The 24,687-nt window shown below is 42.6% G+C and overlaps 2 protein-coding genes across 8 annotated transcripts in view; one reads left to right on the top strand and one right to left on the bottom strand.

Annotated features, from left to right (window-relative positions):
- Nucleotides 1–2,159, top strand: part of ORC3 (origin recognition complex subunit 3) — a 39,531-nt gene extending 37,372 nt beyond the window's left edge. For all 4 annotated transcript variants that reach the window (XM_065681272.1, XM_065681269.1, XM_065681270.1 and 1 more), the window contains exons 19-20: nucleotides 357–436; nucleotides 1,603–2,159. In XM_065681272.1, the coding sequence (XP_065537344.1) occupies nucleotides 357–436; nucleotides 1,603–1,708 (186 nt within the window). In that variant the 3' untranslated portion in view covers nucleotides 1,709–2,159. The remainder of the gene's footprint in view (nucleotides 1–356; nucleotides 437–1,602) is intronic.
- Nucleotides 2,160–7,612: 5,453 nt separating this feature from the next.
- Nucleotides 7,613–24,346, bottom strand: AKIRIN2 (akirin 2). 4 transcript variants are annotated; one of them, XM_065681268.1, is made up of 5 exons: nucleotides 23,658–24,332; nucleotides 12,948–13,091; nucleotides 12,136–12,270; nucleotides 8,297–8,368; nucleotides 7,613–7,974 (listed from the first exon to the last, which is right to left on the bottom strand). In XM_065681268.1, the coding sequence occupies exons 1-5, from the start codon at nucleotides 23,857–23,859 to the stop codon at nucleotides 7,964–7,966; spliced, it is 564 nt and encodes a 187-aa protein (XP_065537340.1). In that variant the 5' UTR covers nucleotides 23,860–24,332; the 3' UTR covers nucleotides 7,613–7,963. The 4 variants fall into 4 exon arrangements, with proteins under 4 accessions (XP_065537340.1, XP_065537338.1, XP_065537339.1 ...); XM_065681266.1 differs by having other exon boundaries at nucleotides 12,136–12,285; nucleotides 23,658–24,328; XM_065681267.1 differs by lacking the exons at nucleotides 7,613–7,974; nucleotides 8,297–8,368 and adding an exon at nucleotides 9,245–9,425 and having other exon boundaries at nucleotides 23,658–24,346.
- Nucleotides 24,347–24,687: the final 341 nt, after the last annotated feature.

The raw sequence follows: 24,687 nt of genomic DNA, 5'->3' as shown, positions 1-24,687 counted from the left end.
ACTCTTACAGATTTCTTCGTAGCTAACATATCTCCTTCTTTTTTCCATGTTTAAGCAGTCTCGCTTTGAGAATGTTTTTCAGTTCTGTACTGAGAACAGGCCAGGACCAGAACTGCACTGGGATTTAAAATGCAGGCACACGAGTTCAGAGAATGAGGTCTTTCATTCTGTATTCCTGCCATGCTAATGTGTAACCTTGCTCACTCTTTTGATGGCTGCTGAACTGACATTCTCATGGAACTGCCATTCCAAGATCTCATTCCTCCTGAGTGATAGTCATCAACTAAGAGCTCATTGTTTTATGTGTAGCTCTGTTTATGAAACGTGTTAAATCTGTGCTGCTTTTCCCTTTCCAGGCTTTCTCAACAGTGGTGACAGCAGTTGACGAACCAAATGCAGATGCAGCTTCCTCAGACCAGGTGGATGATATCATCCAGTATCCTTTCTCTTTGCTCTCAAACGTGACATTTGTTAATCACAGGATTAATGAACCAGGATTTTCAAAATTCAGCTTCATGTTCGCTGATAACTAATTCCAGAAAAATAAGGCTGGTTTAAGCAGCCTTCATGTACTGGAAATGTCACAGAAATACATTAGCTGATCAGCAGTTGGGCTGGGTGGGTCGAGGTAAGAGAGCAGCTTCTGACCACAGGAGCTGTTTGGGTCTGAAACAGAACCAACAGACTGTAAACCAAGTTGAAGCTGTTCTAGTTGGTTAAATCATCTGAGAGTTGGTACAGCTGCTATATGGGGGGGAGCATTGCTGGGGAACAGAAGGTAAGATAGCTGCGACCTAGAGAGCAGATGGAGAAACAGAGGTGGGAGTTTATGATGAGGAAGATGGAACCTTAGCAGAAGAAATGATTACACAAGGAGTGTCCTCAGCAGAAGCTGTGAGTTCTGGCACCTGAGACTTAAGAATTTGAGTCCCCTCAAAACACACATTCTGCTTCTCGCTTCCTACTTCTCTTAACTGAGATCTGAAAAATATCTAAAGGATGAGCATTAGAACCAAAACTTAAACCCTAGCTGTACAAAAGGAGGTTTAACTACAGCAAGAATACTTCTATGGTGTAAAACTTCACCTAGCTTTCCTTTACTATAAGGCCTTTTTTTATGGTTTTGCTGATAATTAACACAAAACTAAACTCTGTGGTTAACTGAAGGATGTATAGTTGTGTGTCGGGAAGGCAGCAAGAAAGGTATAGCAAAGAGTATAGAAAGGGTGGTGCTGTTTTACGAAACTCCAAAAAATCTCTGTAATTATCTAACTTCCCGTTCTTTTGTCAGGAGACGCAGAAGTACAGATTCTTTCCTCTGAGAGACTACAAAATTACTATCTTTGTAGGCTTTAAGTGTGCTTCAACAGTGGGGAAAGGAACTCCCTCCCTTGGTTGCCACGGTGTGCACGTAGCAAAAGAAATACTGATCAGACTGAAGATTTGTGCTTCTGTAGGCAAATCCTGCTCTGTCCTTTTCCCCAGCAATTTTAGTGTAATCAGTGCTTACCAGGACTTAAGAGCTCTTGCCCTCCTACAGCGAGTGCTGTCTCCATCCATACATGTCATAAAAAGTGCAGTTTCCTTAACTGAAACATCCAGTGCTCGTTTTATTCGTGCTGTTTCTGAACTGGAACTCTTGGGCTTCATAAAGCCCAGCAAGCAGAAGACGGACCACGTGGCACGGCTGACGTGGGGTGGCTGTTAATGTGCCACCAGGATCTTAGTAAACCTGTTCTTTCTCTCACCGTGCAACAGCTGCGTTCCCACTAACCCAGTCCTTGTAACTTTGGATACCGAGTCAGTGATGGGCGAATGTTGTGAGATACATTCTGAGTGCCTGGGTAGGCTTGAATAGCACTGTTGGTTTTTAACGCTCACCCTCCCTGTGTGATGTACTGCTCTCATAATGCTCATGTTCCAAATACTATTGCTATGCCAGTTTTCATCTTTGATGTCTGATATTTAACGCTATACTGATGTAATTCGGGCTAGCAAGTCAAAAGGACAACACTGGCTGTGTGAGCTCCAGAACTGATGAAACAGTATTAAGTAACTTGCTCATAAGCCGATAGGAATTGAGTTGTCATGATAAAATGCCTTCCAGATCCTTGAACTACACATTCAAAAATAAAGCCAGTATGCTAAAAAGACAGTAACCATCCATGTTCTGCTGCATGTTCTTCAAACCACAACTGCTTATAACACCCTGAGAACTCCTTCATGAGGAGAAAGGGATGGAATTATTTTGAAGGTGCTAGTTTCTGCTCTTTGAGAATATCAAAAGCAAACTGTCTAAAACCATTCCCTTCTTCTACTGAAGTCGATTAGTAATGGGTGACTTGCTGTAAGGGAAACGTGGGTCAGCACAGACTAAATGAAACCACGGCACTCATGCACCTTAGAGGAAGGCAGTAAAATCCACACCTGAACTACATGCTCTAACATGTCCCTTTGCTGAGGATGTGTACTGTAGGAAAGCAAAGGAAACAGCTATATGAAAAAAAAGCACTGCTCATCCAACTGATCTTCAAAGAACTTTCCCAGCCACTCGGCCCTGGGCAGTAGCAAGCCCAAAATGCCCCCTCTGAGCTTCTGCCCGCAGAGCACAACCTATACACCTGGGTGTGGGTTGCTAATGCTGCCCCCTTTGTGGAACAGGACTGGAGTAGCTCAAGTCTGCTGATGATTTGGTCAGGGGAGACCAGAGAGCTGCTGGTCTCTGCCTAGAGTAAGTTGCAGATCAGTGCCTGATACTGTAACAAAAGCCATAAAGTGCTGTGCTGAAGCACTGTGAAACCATGGTCAGTGCTGGAATTGTCCCCAAAGAAGCAGAGGTTAAGAAAAACCTACATCCAGTGGCAGGTATCAGAGCAGCATGGGGGTCTCTAACCAGACCAGTCTTCGGAACTCAGAAGACACACTGCAGTTCTTACAGCATTGAGCATCAACTTCCCTCGGACTCTGGGGAGTAAATGTGTTCATGCTAATGTCAGCACCCCATGTTTTCCAACTGTGGAAAAAGCCTTATAAACCAAGGGGAGAAAGCCACGTTTCCCTGCAAGAGAGCGTGCATGTCTGCCATGCCTTGATAAACTCTCCTGAGGGCCCTGACACATGCATTTCAGCAGTTTCAGTGGCGACTTCAGGTCAGTCCTACCACCTAGAAATAGGCTGCAGTTGAAGTGTTTAAATTTTGTCCCTCCCAGCCCACTTAAAAGCTGAAAAGTGATTACTTAAGTTTATGGCAAAAGAGACTGTATTTACCTCAAAAAACTTCCAGCCTTCCTCAGGTTCCTTAAGAGAGGATTACAGGCTTCACTTCCCTGCTCTTTGACCTGTCAGTAGAATCCAGATGCTCCCACTTGGTTGCACTGGCACTTCAGCCTACACAAACATACGCTGTCCTGAAAAGGACAGCCTGGGGCACTGGAGATTAAATCACTTGCATAAACCAGATCCCTACTAGGAGGGGAGAAGTGCTATTACAGGAACCTGTAACTTACCAGGCTGTTACCCAGGAATGTGCACAGGATGGGTTAGGCTTGCTTTAAATACCCTCAGAGAGGGTAGAGTCATGCATTTTCCAATTGCTCTAATTGCAGAGCCACAGTCACACCTCCTGCTGTACTTAAGGGAGGGCCTGGTTCTAAATGTTGCCAAGCAATCAGGAGGACAAGTAGTTTATCTGCCTTTATGCTGCCTAAACATACAACATGGGAAACACCACTATCAGCAAGAACTTTGAGGATCTCGGCAGAAGAGCTTTTGCAGCTGCTCCACCAAGTCTCAGGGGCGAACAAATTCCACTGTTCCTCACTTCAGAGGGCAAGCTAGAGGACCTGTATCCTCGTGGCCTTTGTATGCAAGGCTTTCAAGCAGTGGGAAGGGAGGAATTTCAGGAGGGGAGTGCTGAGCAGCTCCATCCTGGAACTGCACCTATTTATCTTGCAAATGCACCTGACAAATGAAAGGGAGCATCAGAACAAACTTCTCACCTATCTGCATGAGGACACAGGGCCAACTACTACAGCCCCCTCCACATTACCCAATGCAAAACAAGCCTGCATCATCTAACTCACACCTCTGGAAGGTAAAGTATTTGAAAATAAAGAGAAGCCAGCCTCAACAGTGTGTGCTTTTAATCCCCAAATGCATAAGCAACATGACATTAAAACAGAAAAATTAATAATGTCTTCTCTTTAGCTAATACAGTCACGTTTGCTATGCTAGATATGGTTTCGCAGGATCAAAGTTTTAATTCAGTACTTGGCACTTCTGACCCTAAGATGTATAAAGGGGAAACGACTAAAATTACTGTGTGATTTGTCTTCAGCAAGGAGGGTAGGAAGGTCGGACAGGTACAAATGGAACAAAACTGGTTATAAATTTAATCTAGTTTGCCTTTCTTTGCAGTCCCACCTGCCTGGAAAGAGCTTAACATCACTGCATTCTGAACCAGCATCCATCAGGAAAAGATGAGACACTCCAGCCATGAAAAAGCACCTTGTGCTTACTACTAGGGGGTCTAGTAACACCAGGGTTTTATCTGGCAATACAGTATCATTTTTACATTTGGCTCCTCTCATATAATTTACTACTTTTTGCTGCATATACTGCAAACTCACCCACACGTACCCCAGCTGAAACACACACAGATTTCAACTGCAAATACTATGCAATTTTAAAATGTTCGTTTCTACAACTGCCTGCATAGTAACACCACGCTCTGCTGGTACTCCAGGGAACTTGTCCGCAAACAGGACATACACACACCCAAAAAAAAGCCAATGTTTGTATTGCGGTACTGGCTCTCAAACCGTGACACAGTGTAAAAGCCTCACCTCTGGATGGATAACCAATACTGTTCTGCAGTAGCCACACCTTTTCAGCAGTGCTACTGCCAAAGCTCAGACCTCAAATTAAATTAACTCATATGAATAGTTTGCCATTCTTCTTTACCACTGCAGATGTTGTTCTCCAACACCACTACCACACTGGTTTCAAACACAAACTTGGTAACTTCTATCTTGGAGCTCACAACAGCAGTAAAATACAACAATCAGCCAGGTGCCTGTATGAGCCAAACATTCATCCCCACATTTTTCATCTCAGAGAACAGTTTCCAGTACAAAGGTCATAGGCACTGGTTCACAGGAGCATAAACTCTTTAATACTCCGTTTTTATCTTTCCCCTTTGCAGTCACAGACCTAAATCCTTCCCAATTCCCAACTGGGAAAGGGGGAGAGATTTCACAAAACACAGCTTCTAACCAGACTGTGCTAATGGCCTTGCTGTTCAAGGGTACACATGCAGACTGCAAGCATCAGCACACAAGATTGAAGCAATTTTCCTTTTCAACCTTGAAAGATGCTGAATCATCTTATGGTTACATGCTTTCACATCCAGGCACAAAAAACAACAGTCAGGATGTACATGCTGCTTTTTAAGCAGACAGCAACAGAGAGCTGCTTGAAAAGAATTTACATACTATTGTCTTAAAAACAGGTTAACCCAGATCTTCGGTTTCACTCTGTGAGGTTGCCATGAACTGTCCTCAGCTTGCCTGGCTTTTGGGCAGACTGCAGTTACACACAAATATTCTCCATGTGGCCACCACAAAAACGTAGTGCCAAGAATCTTACCATTTCTACTTGACCAGAAAGCAGGTTTCTTTCTAAGCATCAGCCTGCTCCCCACAGCACCCCAGTTTCCCTGATTTGTTCAAAAGTAACCAAGCAGCAAATAATTTTCCTGCGACAGAGTAAGTCACCGGTTAGAACAAGCCTTTCACGTGAAATTCATCACCAGACACTGGCACCGACATTAGGAAAAGGAGCCAGTTTAAGGTCCATGACAGAACAAGCAGCAGGTTAAAACAATATGGAGTACTTCAAAGAATGCAACCTCATTTCCAAACCAGGCAGAAATTAAGCATACCACAGCTGTGATGCACAAGCACCCACGGTGGCATTGTATTTCATATGCCAGAAGACTGCTCATTATGCATTAATTTGCAGCAGCACAGGAGTGGCTGGGTGCTAACATGACATCACTTCTTATTTATAACTCTTAATATCCCAGAGGAAAAGATAAGAACACAGAAGTTAGAGGAGACGTATCAGGATGTTGGAGTTTGGGTAGTGGTCCACCTAGAAGTAGTGGCTTTCCTACCCTGGGCAAGTTAATAAAAAGAGGGCAAAAAATCAGGAGCAGTAAGGAGAGGGACTGAGAACCCTAAGGCAGACACCCAGGAATTACAGCCCTTGAAAATCTTGGTTTTCCTTTCAGATAAAATCTGAGAAGGGAGCCTAGCATACATTTCCCATTTCTGAGACTTGGAAAATACAGTAAGAAGAATCCAAATATTTAGGTAAGCTGAGTCTCAGGAAAGTCAGCAGAAAATACTGTGATACTGCGGCAGTGGGCCCAATTCTGAACCTGCAACCTCCCGAGTGAATAAACCTTCACAAAGAACTAGAGTTCATCACATGGCTTCTATGATACCATAAGCACCAGCATAAGCCAATAAATGCCTGCAACTACCAACTGAGGTTTCAATTCCATTTCAACTAGAACTCTCCTGCTAATTTCAAATGGTACAAAGACCAATTACACAACAGACTTGCACTTAATCAGGAGCTGGCAGTAAGTTAGAGAAGACAGTTTATAATTGAAGGATTACTTTGGAATTGCTTTCAAGTCCCAAAGCAGATACCCTGAGTCCTTTGGTAAGCAGTACCTCTACCCCACAACACACAGATCTGGACTTGCCATGTAGTAACTTTGCAGTAATTCACTCTGGGACTCAGAACTGCACAGACAGCAGCAGCCAGCACTGATACAGCAGTCTGGAAAAAGCTGAATGCATCCAACAACAAACTCCTCGACCCTGAACACAGAGATTACACACCTTTAGCTCTTCCAGTACCTAAGCAGTTGCAGCTTGTGGTGTCAAGCGCCTGCCCTATCTTACAAACAGATTTCCTTTAATGCGTCATTTCAATCCGAAGGACAAACACAGCCTTTTGAGGCAGCTGCAGCAAGCTAAATCAACAGTTTCTTATCAGTTCTGTACCAAACATGCTTCCACAACAGGAAAACACCACAGCTAATCTAAGAAAGACTTCTTTGCCTCTGAAGAATTACCAAAGATTTTCACCCACCTCTTTCTCCTGATCTAAAATTCTGACCCACCCGCTCCTGCCAGTGAATAAAGTTTTCATTTAAACAGATTTAAGTTTATTCGTACACAGCGAAACTTCCACCTGCGTATGAAAAACAAACAGATTAGAAGTAAATGTTTTATTCTTCCAACTAAATTCCAGTACTACAAGGGCAGTAAAACAATGATACACTGAAAAATTGCAGCAATAAACATTTGTTAAAGACTGATAGAATAAATAAAAACTACAAAAATGAGAAATCATATAAACCCATTCTTAACCCAAAAAAAGTCATGGAATACAGAAATGCCCTCCTTCACTATTTCACAGGCAGTACTGTGGGCTATTTGCTTAAAATTGTCCTGGGATTACATTCTAACTTAACTGTGATTACAGCTTTGTTGTAGTGCACAGTTATGAAAATCACACTAACTTCAGTCAGAAGTGTCATTCTACAATTTTATTTACACAACCAGTGAAGGGCAACTTCTAGAACACCAGCTTTAATCCTTTAACTTTTTCAAACTTATTAACATAAGAAGCCAAATTGTAATGATACAGCAAATGAGGCCACTGGTATTATTACAGGTAGCAAAGGTCCACATCCAGGTGGTACTGACATCAGGGAGCACTCCAAAACCAGTTGCTGCATAAGAGTGGTTGCCACTGACAAAAGCTTGAAATAACCTGTGTTCACAGGGGGAAAAAATATGGCATTGCTGCAAGTCTTTACTGGGACAGCTTGCAACAATAAAACGGGGTGTACAGGGCAGCCCACATATGCAGAAAGTGTGATTCATGAAACGTCTGGAAAGAGAAAAAAAAGCAAGAGTTAATAATGGAGTTAATACATGCCAGCTCTGTCACAAATCTGCCATGACTACATCAAACCCTGCTTCAGAAATACACCACCAGCGTGTTATGGGAGACAGTCCCAGATTTTTAAAACAAAAATCGGCATTTTATCCCATGTCTTCCTTTCGACCTTGGTCGGCCTTTCTCTTTACCAGTTTAAGATACTTTTAACTTGGGGCCTAGCTGTAGCTTAACAACAAAGTCTGGCCATTTCAATTCCTGAACATTTGCTAACGTAACGGTGCAAGAAGAATCCAAAGGAATCAATACTCACAACTGGCAGGCTGTTCTCCATATCGTCGCATGATTTGATCATGCGTGAACTTCACAAATGCGTCATATTGCTCTGCAAGCATGAAGCAGAAATGTGAGTACATTAACTGAAGCTGGAACATACTTTTTCATACATACAAGTTAAATACACACCCACTAACAGTAGTTTTAAGTGACTTTACACAGTTCATACCTTTTCATCCCCCAGAACAGCAATGCAGCAATGTCCAAAATCCCAATTCCTGACCATCCCCAAAACAATGTCCCCCTAATTAAGAAACTTTCCCATATAAACATCTGTAATGGGAATGACGGTAATATGCTCAAGGAGAACTGTGCTGCACACACACACAGACCTCAACATACCTAATGCCTGCAAAGCATCAGACACTGTGTTTTGAAGTAATCAAATGTGCTCATTTCACAGATCCATAATGGGGGCAGAGTAGTTAAGCAAACATAGCATTAAAGTCAGTGCTAGGGTTGGAATCACAACCTCTGCTTTTATCAGTACCAGACGCAAGAAAGTCCATTTAATGAAATGGAAACACAGAAGCAGAGGAAAGGCACTTGCTACGGAATTAGGAAATTCTTTTTGTTGACCAGCAGAAAATCAAACAGAAGTAACAAACTAAAAGAATGAAACACCAAGTGACTAGCACTTAACTAACTCCAATCACAGAAGCAGCCACAACAGAGACATGTAGCCGACTGTGGACTTCCCAAAAACAGCTACTGCGCAATCCGAAATGAAATTTAGATTCAAATGTATGAATTTGGCTTTGAAAGAAGTATTTCTATTTTCCTGAAAGATTATTCTTTCTATGCACATACACACAAATACATTTGCAATATTTTATTCAGTTTAATATTGCACTCATCAGCAGGATATCACCTTTCAGAGTTAGGAAATTGAACAAGGAGAGTAATATCTACCAGATGCCGCTCCTCTCCATTCCCCTTCCTCCCTTGTGGAAAAATACATGTGCAGCAATGTGGGGTGTTCTGAGAAAGGGGCAAGGTCAAAGAAGGCAATCTTCAACCAAAAATGCAGTTAGATTTGTAGTGGTTCCTAGTCCCACAGGTTTGCCCCATTAAAGTCCCCATCCTCTTGCAGGGATGAGCTTCACCTTTGAAGTAAACAGGGTATCAGTAATCAGCAAGTAGTTCAGCAGCAGCCCGAAGTTCGGATCTGACCCCAAGACCTAAGGACATCCATCCCTGGCCAAAGGGGCCCAGAGCCATGGCAGCCAGTTCCCCTCTGCCCAACAAGCAGGACCTCTGTTCACTGCAGTTCTGACTGATGGCTTTTCAGCAGCCATGCGAGGATCTTAGCCAAACAACAAAATAGCACAAAGAGCAGATTGAAGGATCTGTTGCCCAGAAACCACTTCCAAAAATAACAGAAACTAGAACTTTTCCTCAAAGTATGTATTAAAGGCCAGAAACCAACTTGCAAGCTTTCTTCTTTAAAGGTTTAAGTCAACATACACAGCTGCTTTTTAGCATCATCTTTGTTAAAAATTATGACTTTGGAAATTTAAAGAATCCAGCGTTACTAAAAATCCCTCTTCTTGTGGCATTCAGATTCAGGAAGTTAAGCAGCTCAAAGGTCTGAGCAACCTACAGTGAGCTGTTTGAAAATTTAAGTGAATACTTGTAAAGACACTTACACCACTGGCATCCTGTATCATGTATGTTCTAACTACTGTCTGTTTTCAATCAGAAGGCGGCTGAACAACATAAGTACAAACACAATTACTATGTGACCTGACCTTTGGTATAAAAAGCTGGTTTTCACAACCGGATTCTAGAAAACCTTTCAAGCGAAAGCGTCATTTAGTCTCTTGAACTCTTCTGGTTTTAAAATCTGCACAGGATCTTGCAAACCCAAGTTTATGCTAACACAGCAGTTTCAGGTAACAGGCAGGAAGGGAAATCAGGGCATTAGCATGATCTGAGTTTTCCATTTATCAAACACCCACTCTGTGTGAAAGACAACTCCGCTCACAAAGAACACGGGAGAAGAAAAAAAAAAAAAAATATAAGCAGCATCTGGTTATCTACCTACAAGAAAACTGTGATTCAGAAAGGAATAAGGAAAATATCCCAGATCCAAATATTAAGTAATTTGAAAGAAGCTATTCAATTGAGATTAATCACAGAATTCCCAGTTACATTTCCATTGACTTCACTAGATTGTAAGAATGAGTATCACCTTACAGTACAAAGTCTAGAAAAGGGTATCTGTCGGCAGAAAAATATAACTGCCCTTCTATGTAAGGAATTTCTAAATTCTTCTGGCAGTCTCTAAAAGCTCCATGTAATACTGAAAATGTAATACTGGCTTGATACATGGGATGCAGTAACATGATCTTTCTCAGTCTTTTGATGACCACCATCCTAAGAACAAGAACCTAACCCATCTCACTGCAAAGCACCCCCCTCCCTTCAAAAAAAAAAAAAAACAAAGGGGAAAGAGAACGTTCCCTTTGGGACTAACAGATGGAGCACACGTAAGGAACCTGCCAGAGGGTTTCCTGCTTGTAAAGAACTACAAGTTTGTACTCAGAAAGTGTCTGGAACAAATGTAAATGTATCTGGTCTTCAAATGGTTATTGTGATCACTGCTAACTGAAATGTATTTAAGAGAATGCAAGAAGTGACCCAATTCCTAACATACACAAATTGGAAGAATATCACTCTAAAGGGTCATAATTCATCAGTCTGAAGCAGGTTATAAGCACAGAAATGGAGCATTAGCTCCAAAGCAACGAAAGTATTTAGAGCTCTAGCTCCAGTTGTAAATAGATGTAGATTTAAGAGGGACTCAGCACTGTAGCTATTTCTTACACAGCAATGGCAGGTCAGCAATACAGAACGTGAACAAAGGCTCAGGTGCAGAGACCATACTCTCAAAGGCAAGCCACAAGGGTGACTTCAAGTCTGCTGACACTGCATGGCCACACCACTCCTACCATACCAGAAGAGATCTGCAAACTTTAATTTTGATGTGTTTTGAGGTGGGAGGCAGAACAGCTGTGGGGAGTCAAAAGCAGGTTTGCTGCCCCAAAAGTGCACTCAGATGTCTGTTATAATCACCATAAATATTAAATTAGACACTGCATCATACTGTGAAGGCACCTACCTCTGAATGCACCACAATTTAGATGCTCAAATGCTAGCAAAGTGCTTAGAGTGTAGAGGACTTCAAGCAAAGAAAGGTCCTACTTATAATGCTGACATTAACATGAACCTTATGGAAAACTAAGTTGGCATCAGGCACCAAAAACATGAGCTAAATGGTGTGAAATATAACAATTCAACAAAGAGCATCAGCTGAAAGACTGACACTCGGACAGATACCAAACACTGCTGGCAGCAATGTAATGGCAAGTACTGGGAAGAGAAAGGGAAATCTTAGGTACTGTCATCTTGCCAAATTCCAGAAAAAGGAAGTCAGTTCCTAAGCAGGAGGAAAAAAAACCCCAAAACCCTTCACAAAGGTCCCTTAAGCCAGTAGAAGAGAAAGGCTTTCTAGCAAACAAAACAAAAACCCACTAAAAAACAAAAAAAGAGGAAATCATCAATTCAGACATCATAGCAAGAAAAATTTCCATGTGAAATAAATCCACACTTTCAACTGATACCCAGCAGTCAGTTTCTACCCAAGCCAGCATAGAAGAAAAAAACCTATCAAAGTGACTACACACCATTTTTTCTGTCCTGTATGCAATCTTGATCATGTTAGGTCAGAAAAAAAGTACAGTGTAACAAACGGAATGAAAAGCTTTAAGCTTTCAAACTCATCCTAACACATTATTTTGAACTATAATATACCTGCAAGTTTTGTGGTCAAAATTTCTTCATACTCTTCACGGATTTTCTCTTCACGTTCTTTCAGCAAGCGTTCACAGATCATTCCAACTTGTCTGAGAGTAAACAGGGGCTGTTCTTTTTTCAATGGTGATGACGCTGCAGATGAAGTACCTAAGATTAAATATTCAGGCACACAAATTTACACTTAAAAGTAGTTCAGAACCACTTTAAAATCAATTTCCTTCACAACTTTGACATTAGAAGCTTTACAAAGAATTTGGAGAAGACTTTCTCTGCCATTTGAATGCATTTGAATGCTAATTACTATTAAAATTGGACCCTCAAAAGGAAGAAGTCTACCATGGGCAATATGCACAGGCATCTTACACAACACTGTGAATGCCATTTACAAATTTAAGCTTCTATTTCATGTAAAACTGTCAGTACAGTACATCTGTGCAAAGACAGATGCTTTGCAAAAAGCCTATTACAGTATCAGTGGCAGGGTATGCAGGACCATCTCCTGAAAACAATGCAAGCTTTGTGTCCTACTGGTTCTCAAAACAAGAAGCTACAATCCTCCAGGTCAATGCTAATATTGCCAAAAAAAGCAACAGTAACTGGTGAGACTGTGCCATGTAACACCAGATAACTGAGGAAAATTATTTACTCAAGCAGGAGTCTAACAGCATATAGCAAAATTACACAGCATTCATTGCCAAAAAAAGCAACAGTAACTGGAGAGAAGGTCCTATAAAGATAACTAGGAAAAATTATCTACATAACAGAGTCTAAAAAGACAAAGCAGAAGTTACACAGAATTTTCCAGGTACCTGGCAAAGCTGGTCCAGTAAGGAGAAATGCATGTGGCTGTGCATCACTAGAACAACAAGGATCTGTCTGCTGGAAGCTATTTTCTAAGTGTCTCCTCTTCTGCATGCGTTTGTACTCCTGTTTTATGTTGTACAGAATTTGTTCTAGAAAGAAAAACAATATAAAAAATAAGCCTAAAATAATTACAATCCAAGGTTTTACTTGACTTGGTTTCCAGTCAAGCACCAAACACTGCAAGGAATGAACAGATGATAGATTCTTTAAACATGGCCTGCAAAACCCACCACGTTTTACCCAAGACACAAAGAATGACTCTAAGTGAAAGTAACTCCAGACTGTTTGCACCAGAACACTAACAAAAATGTTGTTAGTTAAGGTCAGGTATCAGTGCCAGAGTGCTGCTAACAAAAATAAACAGCATAAGGTTAAAATTTATGAACTATCAACAATACAATATACAGATAAAAAATAGTCTGTAGAACTTCTACTGGTATTTATAATCTTCCCTTCATACATTTAATTTGCAGTAATCTTTCTCCCCCAGACAGCATTTATCACGCATACTGTTATGGATAACAAAAAATTCCAGAATAAAATACGTACATGAACCAACTACTACTTAAAATCTCAAAAAATGGCAATCCCACAGGCAAAATACAAAAGCATTCCACAACATTTCTGACAACCTCAGATCTATCCTAATAAAGACAATGGATGGATCAACAGCCTCTTTTAAAGGAGTATAGCAATATGTAGCTCAGTATTTGATCACACTGAATAAAATACAGCAAGTATTTTTAATAATCTCATTTTCACTGCAGCATTACAAGAGAGAGGTAATCCTTGCAGTAAAATTATCAATCCTGCATGCCTTTTCTGAAAAATTTCCTATAGAATCAGCTTCCACTGAGTCTTCCAGACTTTCGGCAAAGACAGCTTTCCGAAACTCAGGTACATACAAATCTATTTGATCATGCGAGAGTTGCAAGTACTCCACTCAGTACCTTTCTACTTCTGCTCAGCATTTTGCCAACACAATACCATGAAAAATTCTCCACTAGTTTTCAGGTTTGTTAACAGTATGCTATTGAGCTTCCTTATTAGAACGTTTTCTAGTAAGCAACCATGTGATGTGAACAAGTAACTTCAGCTACCAGCTTGGTCAGTCAGTGAAGGAAGCCTGTGGTAGGCCAAGCAGAAGCAAACATTTGCCAATTTCTATTTCACAGGTTTAGCTGTTGTGGTGGTTCAACTCTGTAAGTCGGTCCAGGAGCTCCCAATATATAAAAGAAGAGGAAACTGTTTCCACAGTCAACAAGAATACCAGCTTTTGTCAGTGAAGGAGCTTCTTCCTTGGATTTTGTTCTCTGATTAAAGCCTTACAGCTTATATACCTTTTCAGTCCCATGCCTACAGCGCTTGTACAATTTTCAACTCCGTAAAGGGAGATCAGTAAGTTGGTTCAAAGCAGAAGCAAATGCAGAAGACACAATAAAGCAGCTCAGTAGAGAAATGAAGAGAAGGAAACTAGAAAGGGGGGAAAAAAGCACTCAAGGATGCCTGGAGGAGTCACACTTTTTGTAGGACAAGATACGCATTATGCTCCAGTGTGGTACAAAAATAATAAATCAGGTTAAATGGAGACGCAGTCAGGCTTCCAAAATTTAACAGAATCCCATGTCGAATTAGTCACATGCATACACACTGCAGCAGTGGGAGAATGGCCCTGCAACAGCTCTACTCAACGGCATTATGGTAATAAAACAATACTTTTCTTCAGAATCAAATGCTGTTCTAGCTAAAGTGATAGTACATAATTTTGAGTGGGAACAGAATTAGCTCATAAGAGAACATCTGTCCTGAAGTGTCTACACTAAGAGAAACATTCACACTGTATTTACATCAACTGAAAAATGTAATGGACCATGTGCAACCTTCACTATGACTACTGGTCCTGGACATACTTTCCAAATTCCATATGAACTGCAACAGCATCAGCCAAATTTTGGGCACAACAACTTCGATAATAATCTTCTTTACAGCTCACCTTTCTATTATTGTCTTGCAGACACATTCTCAAACAACACTAACCACCAAAATCATAAAAAAAAAACCAAGAAAAAAAACCAAGAAAAAAAAAAAACCCAAACCCAAACAGACTCTTGTCTCTGGTCAATGGATAAAACTGCAAGTTAAAATAACAATCATCAGCCAGGTTTCCTCCAGTCCTATCAACCCCTGTAAATTAAATACGGAGTAATTCAAGGACAATGTTAAAACAGCAGCCAGAATAGAAGGAGTGAGAGCAACTGGGGGGCAGGGGAAGAATATGGATAGAAAACTAAGATCTTTACACCAACGATACATGGTTCTAATCCCAATTATACTGAATGGTGAACACAGAAGTCTCAATGATATTGCAGTAATTTCTAACCTGCTTCTAATTTAACAACACTTTTAAACTTGCCATCTTCAAATCTTGCTCTGAAAATAAAAAAATCTCAAGATACACCATTGGGAGTTCCCAGCTCTGAGAAAACCACTTCTGACAGTCTGCATTACTATAACTTCAGGTAAAGAAATAAAACCAAGCAAAGTGAAACGGAGCAGGGGACTATCTAAATGTGACAATACACTGTCCACATTGCAAACAACCACTGGCAGAAAGAGAAAAGCATGAAGTCCTAACTGAACACACTCGCAGAACACGTACGTAACTTGCTCTGGTATACAGTATTCCTCTACTTAATCTAATTTATGAGACTTAATGTACTACTGCTCAGTACAGAGAACTGGAGTACAAGCTCTGCTCAGTTCTGTGCTGTTAGTAGGCAAGATGACTATGAAAATGACTCGCCTCATACTTCCCAGTTTCCACCATTGGTAAAATGGAGATTAATAATCAAGAAACACAAGTTTAATGTGGCACCAAACTGTTCAATAACTTCACACATGAATGAACAGACTAGTAATCCTTCAAACTAAGCAGGCACATTTCTGCAGCAGCAAAAACTGAACAGGCATTTTAATTAACATACAGTGGCATAAAATCTTTGACTTTAAACAAAACTACTTCATTGTGAAGTGAAATGTAAGCTTGCAAATATTCATGACTCATTTTAAATGAAAATCTGAATGTCAAATTGAATTAGTTTGTGGTTGTTTGTTTTTTTTTTGGTTTTTTTTTTTTTTTTTAACAATCTAGCAGAATAAGCTGTTTAAGTTCACCAAAGTTCTGGCATTTACAGTTTTGCTTAATAAATCCACAAAACTGTTTGATGAACAAACAGATTCTGTTCAAAACAATTTCTATAGCATGTCAGCACTTGAAAGAAACCGTTAAATATTAAGGCAGCTCAAACCAGACAACTTTTGAACAATACTTTTATGACAGACAGCTAACTGCAAAGCCCTTTAAACCTCTGGCCCAGTTAAACAAAGCTTAGCATTAGTAGATGTCATTCTCCAACCTAGTTTCAATTCTAGAAAACCTTCCTGCTTTTTCAAGTTCATTTTCTTAACCTTTCTTACTTCCAATTAGCTCTGACTATTAACTCTGCAGCTGACAACTGAATTAAAATGTTCATTTAACTGGTGTCAAACATAGGAGAGATGTTTTTTGTGTGCTCCTCAACGTCAAGGCCCAAATTGCCTTTTTCAACAATGACATCTCATAGGCGCTTAAGTTCAAATGAGACATTGTACGTCACACAATAATTTATGATATTACAAAAAGAATGTATTTAATATGATAAAGCATGTATCACTGAGGCCTACCCTCAGTTTCTTTTTAATTTCACCTTACCCTTTTTGCTCAGTGTTCCTTACTGGTTACGGATACCTCCACCTTAAGGTAGTAGCAAGAAAAAGCCACACTGCTAACATACTGAAATGAATTGGTACTTCATAAACAATGCTTCAATTTCAGGATGATTATGAATCTCAGCCTGTTATGCAAGACTGTATTATATTGCCCTTTCTCCTCCTTCAAGTTCAAGGCTAAGATAAAGAATGGCAAACAAAGTCTGCTACTTTCTCACCAAGACCACTAAAGGTATACAGGATTCAGTCAAATACACCTGAAAATAATGAAATACGCTGATATTCTCTTTATCTAGAGCACAATGTACTGAGAGCATAAAGTTGAGTACACAGCTTCGTGAAAGATCACACTAGATGAAGGACAACATTGACACCAGCCTTCTTACAGAGTAAGAGATGTGACTCGGGGAAACAATGTTTCACGTCTCAGCTGCTTTAACTCCCAATGAGGAGAGAATAAAATGTGAAACGGCAAATCAGAATATGATCTGTCACACTAATGGATTACAAAGCCAAATATTCATTTCCAAGGAGTGATGTTGTCTTCTTACTTCCTTTAATTCATGATAAAAGGCAAGTTGTTCTTTTTCAAAGTTCTGTCATCTAATTACTTCATTCTGACCTGTAATTACCTAGAAATTACGTACAAGAGAAACAGCAGTTCAACTTGAAAATGTAACAAGGCAAACAATTTTCTTCCGCAGTTTAATAACCGCTTATCAACTATGAAAGTGCTGATTGTTTCCCCTGAAGGATTTTTTTCTTTTGCCTTCATTTTTAAACCAGCAATCTCTCATCTTAGTTCCTGGCTTCTCTCTTTTAGCTGAAGGAAACTTTGGCAAAATACATAGGAAGGTGACTCAATAGGCTGAAATCAGAGCAGCAGTTTTCCTGACCTGAAATGGAATCTAAAGCTCAGGTTTCAGTCTGCAATGTCACCATTCAACATATGCATTCAAACTTGAACCATGCCTGAGATTTCTTCTAAGTGAATCAAGCAAATGCTATCCTGATGTCAATCACGTACATTTTCTGGGACTTCAGCTCCCGTCAAAGCAAAACTGTTTCACTGTCCTAGTTCAAATTTTTAACTTCTCCATTAGGCCATCACGCTTATTCAACATCTAGTTGATGCTACCACATTCCTAGTTTTGGTCTTCCCACCAGACTACAGACAATGTTAATTTTAAGCAGCTAGCTTTCACTAAGGGCAGCACTGCAACATGGCAATGGGTAACTATTCTTCACTTTTTCTATCTACCTAACCAGGGTACCCATCTACTTAACCAGGGTATCTACCACAGGCACAGACAGAAATTAAAATAATCCAGATACTCCTCTTATTCTCCTGCTTTGGTCACAGACATCAACTGTTCCAGTTACGTTTCTTAAGTAGGCATGGACTGTTAGACTTCAGTAACAGAATGTATACTTCTGGAAAAAATGCTCACCTCAGAGGAGCATGCTCTAAGCCAGAGAGAACACTGATAACTGGAATATGCTGACACTTCACAGCCAGTGTCTGTAGCTAATGAACAGCCAGAAGCAGCTCGTAATGGGACTCTGTGGCACAGAGCTAGCCACCCCACCAGATCCTATTACTCAAGGTCTAAGGCTGACGAAGGTTCTGGTTCTCCCACAATAAGCTGGATGCTCACATATGCATTAGCTCATTCTGACAATATGTTATTTCAGGAAATCCCAGTTCTCCTGATCAAGGGGTTGAGGAATGAAAAATAAATCAAGCAATGCAAAATGTATTAGACACAGCAATTAGATCTTTGTCTTCACATAAAAAAAGTATGTCACATTGCATTTATCAGACTTGCCACTGAAACAAAAACCTGCTTCAACATTTTATGACATCTACAACCAAGGGTATTTAACATTTATAGGTACCACAGGCATCTGTAGAAATTTCTCATATAAATTATCAACTCCAGATGCAGACATTATGTGTTGCCTTTTTTTTTTTTTTTTTTTGGAAGGGGTGGGAACGTTTTTGTTTCTTTAATCCCAATGATTTCTGCAATACTGGAGCACAATGAGAAAACTGGCATCTTGCCAGGGTAATTTAGCAATAAATACACATGCAGATAAATGTTAACAAAACAGAAATTAAGCAGAAGGAGATACAGCACTACTAATACGTCACATTCCTAAACTGCTAGATATGCTCATTTTAAAACCAAACCTGCACTTGGCCATTGTCTGACCAAGTTTCAGACAGAAACAGTCAGTTTGCTCAACAGGGCAACTGAGAGGTCATGGGAGGACAGCCTGATGGGAAGACTTACAGTTCTTCCTATTCAGACAGCTCGGAAGTCATTTTCTTGCAGTAATTTTGAAAATTTGTCTTAACTAGATCCTGGGTTTTCTTCCCCTCAGATTATTTTGTGAAGGAACAAGGTATACATTAAAGAGAAATTTAGCTGCCTTCTGTTTGTAAAGAGTCCCACGTGAAGGACTCTTAGAAACAACTCCATTTGCTGTCTTTAACCAGACATTTGCCTTATGACTGTGTTTGAGCAGCAAATATGCACAAATATGCACTTATGCACACTCATAACTCAATACTGCATAAATTTAGTAGTTTCCATGTTCCATCAAACATTTGACATTATCTCTCCTTGGATTTCAACCAGTGTTCTGAGTTGAAAGACTGTTCTCAATAACTCAACCCAGTACAATTTTTGGTTTGCAACATTAATTAGTTGCTGGGGAAGGCAGATGAATATTTCAGATGGAGGAAAAATTGCATGTACAGATGAAAAAGTTTGTGCATTTTTAAGTAATTTCACAAACTGTTTTTAAATGTAACATTCTGATTCTACTAAGTTCTAGCTGCAAGCGAACCCCAGACTTCAGAAAAGGAGTATGGAGGCAAGCTGCTGATCTCAGTTTGTCTTCTCAGTTACTACGTAGCACGAATTAGATTTAAAGCCCTAAGGTCAACATTCCATCTCCCTTCTCCCCCCACCAGCTTCCATTTCTTTGGACTGTACTTCCCACTGTTGCTTCAGTCTCAGGAATATCCAGACATTCAGGCTTTCTACACCGACCTGCCTTTGAATTTAAACAACTTCAGGATAATTTATTGTTCTTTTTCTTTCTTTCCCTCTTCTCCCCTCCCACCCCAACATAATCTTTCATCAGGGTAAAGCTGCAAATAATGGCAGAACAGAAAAACAATACTGCCACTGCTTCCTCCTTTCACCCTATAGTATTCATTTAACAGCTTTGAAACAGGGCAGCTCTTAGGGTTTCAAAGGAAATCGAACATGTACACTGCACTACACGCAGGCATCCAGACTGAAGTGCAGTTACTCTGATCAGACACAACAGATTCATTATAGCTAAAACTTACATGAAAGTAAAACTCAACTGTAGTATTCAAGCAGTAGGAAACTTCTTAGAGCCACTTTTTCAAAATCAAACCCGTCTTATGCCAGGCAGGTATGGTCTGCACCACTTTTAGTGAACACTGTTTTAAAAATGTTCATTCTAGATGCAAACAATGGTATTCAAAAATTAGCCTGCACACACATTAGCATGCTCAAGCCAGTAAGCACAGTTCCACAGAAGGTAAAGCCACAACTGCAGTCTGGCTGCCAAATTCACCGAAAAACTGGAAGTAACTTAACAGCTGTTCAAATAACCACAAAATATTAAAACACTCTTGTTGGAGATAAAATTTATCTTGAATAAGCCTGCCCTCTCTCAAACAGACATAACGTTTGTCTATGATCACTCTGAAGACAGCTGTTTTCTCATATGACTACCACACTGTACTCTTAGTTCTCAGCACCACCCTCCATCAACCCATAGTCTACTTCCAAATAATTCATCATTCTAAACAATTCACCATGTGGTAAGAAGTTCTAGTGCTGATATAGTCTCCACTGGGTACAGTTAAACGCTACCAGGACAGAGTATCAGACAGAAGAAAAATGCTGAAGCGCGAACTTAAAATGAAGTAGCAGCCTCAGATTTTATATTCAGAGCTCTGATTTTGTATAACCATTAACTTTCATTAAATAAAATTCAGACAGACACTTTTTTAAGTGCTGGAACCCTAACCACTGCAGTAACACACAGAAAACCATAACTGAAGTCAACTGAATTCTGGCTATTGTTACTAGATTTCCCAATATAAGAACTGAACAAAACAGTGACTCAGCTGGCAGCACTTTTTGAAGTCAGGCTGGAATTCCTTTCACACACAGAGTAAGACTTATCTGATCCAAATGCAGACATCTGCATCAGAAATGGTCATGTAAATTCATTGTGCAGTCAATGGAAAACAACACATTTTTCTATAGCAAACTGCCTCATCCTAAGCCAGAGCTCTAGAATAAATGGTCTGTTTCTTCCTACTATCATGAAAGCTACAAATTATTAGGTCATACATACATTTACAAAATTGGATGAGATGAATTCCACACAACCTTTCAAGCAGCTCCTTTAAAATTACAAGCTTTGTTTTGTTTGCTGGTCGAAATTAAATACACACAATGTGGTAATAACTACAAATTCAACAGCAAGTAAAACCTAAGCAAGCTGCTTAGCAGTCACATTTGCACTCCCACCATACAAAGGTATTTCTCCTTGTAACAGACCCCACAGAGGGAGCTTTTAAGCAAAACATGTAAATGCAAGCAATTTCTAAATGTTTCAAGTTTTGCTCAGGAGCATTCAAGTGCTGTAAAAGACATCATGATTTACGGACCTTCGCTTTTCATTATATTATACAAATGGCTTACATGAAATACACCCTTGTCAGTACAGAATCACCCTCTCACATGAATTACCACCTGCACCTCTGATTTTCTCAAGGTAAGATGAAGCCTGTATTTGCTTAACTTCAGTAACATTTTCAGTTCCAAGGCCTTTAGAATCATTAACACAGACATTCAGGTATGGCCTCAAATACTGCTGTGGGTTATCTCTACTGAAAATTTTATTATCCCTTTTCAGCAATACACATTTACTGGCCAGACAATATTTATACTAAATATTCAAAACCTAAGCTCTCCAAATCCCAAGGAAACGAGCCAAAAGTAAGCCTTGCAATGAAGCCACACTTACCTTCTAAAAAGAATCAAATCAATTGTCATTTTAAGCATCTATCTCAAAGTACATGTAATGCCTCACTGTACCAGGGAGTGCCATCCATCACAGCTCCCATCCCAGACCGCTGACTCATTCAAGATCTTTTCCTAGAGGTTCAAAAAAATACTGAGGCACTGATGCCAAGTTTAAGTAGTCTGTATGCCCTCTATGTGTTTCCTCCATAGCAATTTATAATTTGATTAAAACCTGTAAAAAACATGCTCTACTGTACAGTTTTCAGAATTGAGAATATAAAAACAAGGCACTGTCCTACATGGAGGAGGTGGTAATTTGAAAACATATTCAAACTTAACGCTCAGTAATAACCAGCAGTAATCCGGAGCTAACTTTTGTTTAAAGGGAGTACCGAACGCAGCAGCAGCAAGAGGAGGAATTCAGCTGCAACAACTGCAGAGGGCTTTTTTTTCCTGCACACAAAGGACACAGATCCATACCTCAGCGCCACAGCCACTCATGGCTGCGAGCTTAGCCGTTCTTAAGTGCATTACTGGAAGCTACCCACTAGACTAACCGTAAGGAAGGGCCAATCAATCCTGCGTGCCCGGCCAAGATTCATTCCTTCTTCTTTCCCTGCTCGCTGGTAAAACAAACTAGGACGATTCTTTGCTTGAGAACACTTACACAAGCAGACCCATAGCTTTTAGGGGCATCGGCTGACTCATCTCTCACACGTTAAGAATGTAAAAAGATTTTGCTCTCGCCCGACGTCTCCTGGACGAGGAGACTGCCCGATTCCATTTTATCTGCCCCGAAGGCAACTCTCACCCTTGCACACAATCGCTTTCATCTCTCGGTTTTCCTACCAAACTTTAAGGATGCCACAGAATGGGTGATCCGGGACTGTGGCACGCATTACGGGACTGGAAGCGGAATTACCCCTTTGTTTTATCTGCTTTTGCCTTTTCCCACTGGCGTTTTGCGGGTGATTGATGACAGACCGCGCTCCCCGCCCTCCCCCCGCTTCCCTCCTCCCTCACCCCCCCGATGTCTGAGCAACGGGAGGAGGTGCCGCCGCCTCGGCTCGGGCAACGTTCGACCCACCGATAATGGCTTCAACGGATCGATGGGGGCCCCACCGAGAGGGGCTCCGGGCGCCTCCTGGAAGCGAGCCCCAGCCCCGCCGACACCATGGTCATCTCCTCCCCCCGCCACCCCCAGCGCTTCCGCAGCCTGACTCGCCCCTGCGGCTCTCCTTGCCACATCCAGGCACCCGTGATAAAGAGGAAAAAAATCCTCCGTGCCCGTCCCCGACGCAAGAAAAGCCGGCCCTCACTTTCCCGGCACTGGATCAAGCTTCCCCACCAACGTTCCCCCCCTTCTTCTGCTCAGGTCCCTTTCTCCAGTCTTCTCACCACCCCCACCACCACCCTCCCGACCCCTTTCCTATGGCCACCCGCCCGCAACGGCTCAACCCGCCCCCCCTCCTTCCTCCAAGTCCCTCCTCCCCCTCTCCTGCTGCAAACGGCCATTTCTATTGTGTCTCCGTCGCGGCGGTGCCAAGCCGAGGGGGGATCGCCCCGGCCCCGCCGCTGCCAGCCGTGCAGCCCGACAAAAAATGGCTGGAGGAGAACGCGAAACCCACCCAACCTTCGCCTTTTCTTCTTCTCCCAGCTCCCCGCCCCCATCCAGGTCGCCTTCCCGGCCCCCTGCCCTGCGCACCCACCGCCCCCCTCCCCGCCGCTCCCTCACCCCTCAGTTCCCCACCACCCGCCGCCCCGGCTGGCTGCCGAGTACGGCGGGGCCGCGTCCCTCACCTGTGGTGAGCCGGGACGACACCTCTCCGAAGGGCGAGGGCTCCATGCGCAGGTATTTCTGCGGGGAGGCGGCGGCGAAAGACGAGGAGGCAGCGGCCGAGGCCGGGGCTGACAATGGCGCACATCGCCTCCGCTTCGGGGACGCCGGGCTCAGCAGCGGGTCGAAATCCAGAGTCCTTTTCAAAGTGGCGCCGCAAGCCATGGCGCGGGGCGGCGGCGGGGCGGAGGAAGGGGGCTCAGAGCGAGAGGCAAGGGAGACGACGGCAGCGGCGGTGCTGCTGGCAGCAGCCGGCCCTGCCCAGACGCGCCTTCCCCGCTGTCTGGGGCGGGCAGGGGGGGAGGGAAAGGAGGGCGGCAGGGAAAGGAGGGGGCAGCTGCGTCAGGGCCTCCACCGCCTCTCCGTCGGCCTCTCTCTGGGGAGCGGTCCCGCCAGCGGCTCCGGCTCGGCCGGCTGGATCTCCGCTCTCGCCGCCCGCCCTGCCCTAGCCGGGCCAATTCCGCCCGCAGCTGGTAGCGGGCTAGGAGCTGGGCCGAGGGGCGCGGGCCCGGGTCCTGTTAGCCGATCCGGGGCCGCCGATGACGAGCGATGGCGGTGGGGCCCGGGCGGCAGCGGCGCTTCCCTCCGTGACTCCCACACCAGGAATATGGCGTCAATAACAACGCCGCGGATTCAAAAACCAGCCCTCCCCACTGCGCCTGCGCTGCTGGGGCGGTGGCGGCCGCGGAGGCTCAGGGGAATTGTGGTTTCTCCGCCCGGGCTCGCGCTCAACGCCTGAGGGTCCGGATGGGGCGTCGGGACTACAAATCCCGGCGTGCTCTGCGCCGGCCGCCCCGGCTTCCGGGGGTCTGATTTAAATCCCCTTTCGGAGGCTGGGGTGTGGGTTAAAGGACGGGGTGATGTGGTGGTGTCTGTAGGCGGCGGGGAGCAGGGCTCAGCCCCCGGGGCGGCTGCCGCCCTCGGCATCCTGGGGGGCTGGCGCGGCCCTGGGGAGGTGCGGGAGGTTTACCGTCCGGTCACGGGTACGCAAAG

This window comes from Lathamus discolor, chromosome 5, assembly GCF_037157495.1.
Source record: "Lathamus discolor isolate bLatDis1 chromosome 5, bLatDis1.hap1, whole genome shotgun sequence".
Classification (NCBI taxonomy): domain Eukaryota; kingdom Metazoa; phylum Chordata; class Aves; order Psittaciformes; family Psittacidae; genus Lathamus; species Lathamus discolor.
The sequence above is the reverse complement of the archived record's forward strand: the minus strand, read 5'-3'. Positions and strand labels throughout refer to the sequence as shown.

Coding starts and splice junctions, on each gene's coding strand:
- AKIRIN2 (XM_065681265.1), bottom strand. CDS start 23,859: ATGGCTTGCGGCGCCACTTTGAAAAGGACTCTGGATTTCGACCCGCTG. Junction 12,286..12,947: donor TACTGGACCAGCTTTGCCAG/GTACCTGGAAAA, acceptor ATTTAATCTTAG/GTACTTCATCTGCAGCGTCA. Junction 9,426..12,135: donor TTTGACCACAAAACTTGCAG/GTATATTATAGT, acceptor TTTACTTCAAAG/GTGAAGCTCATCCCTGCAAG.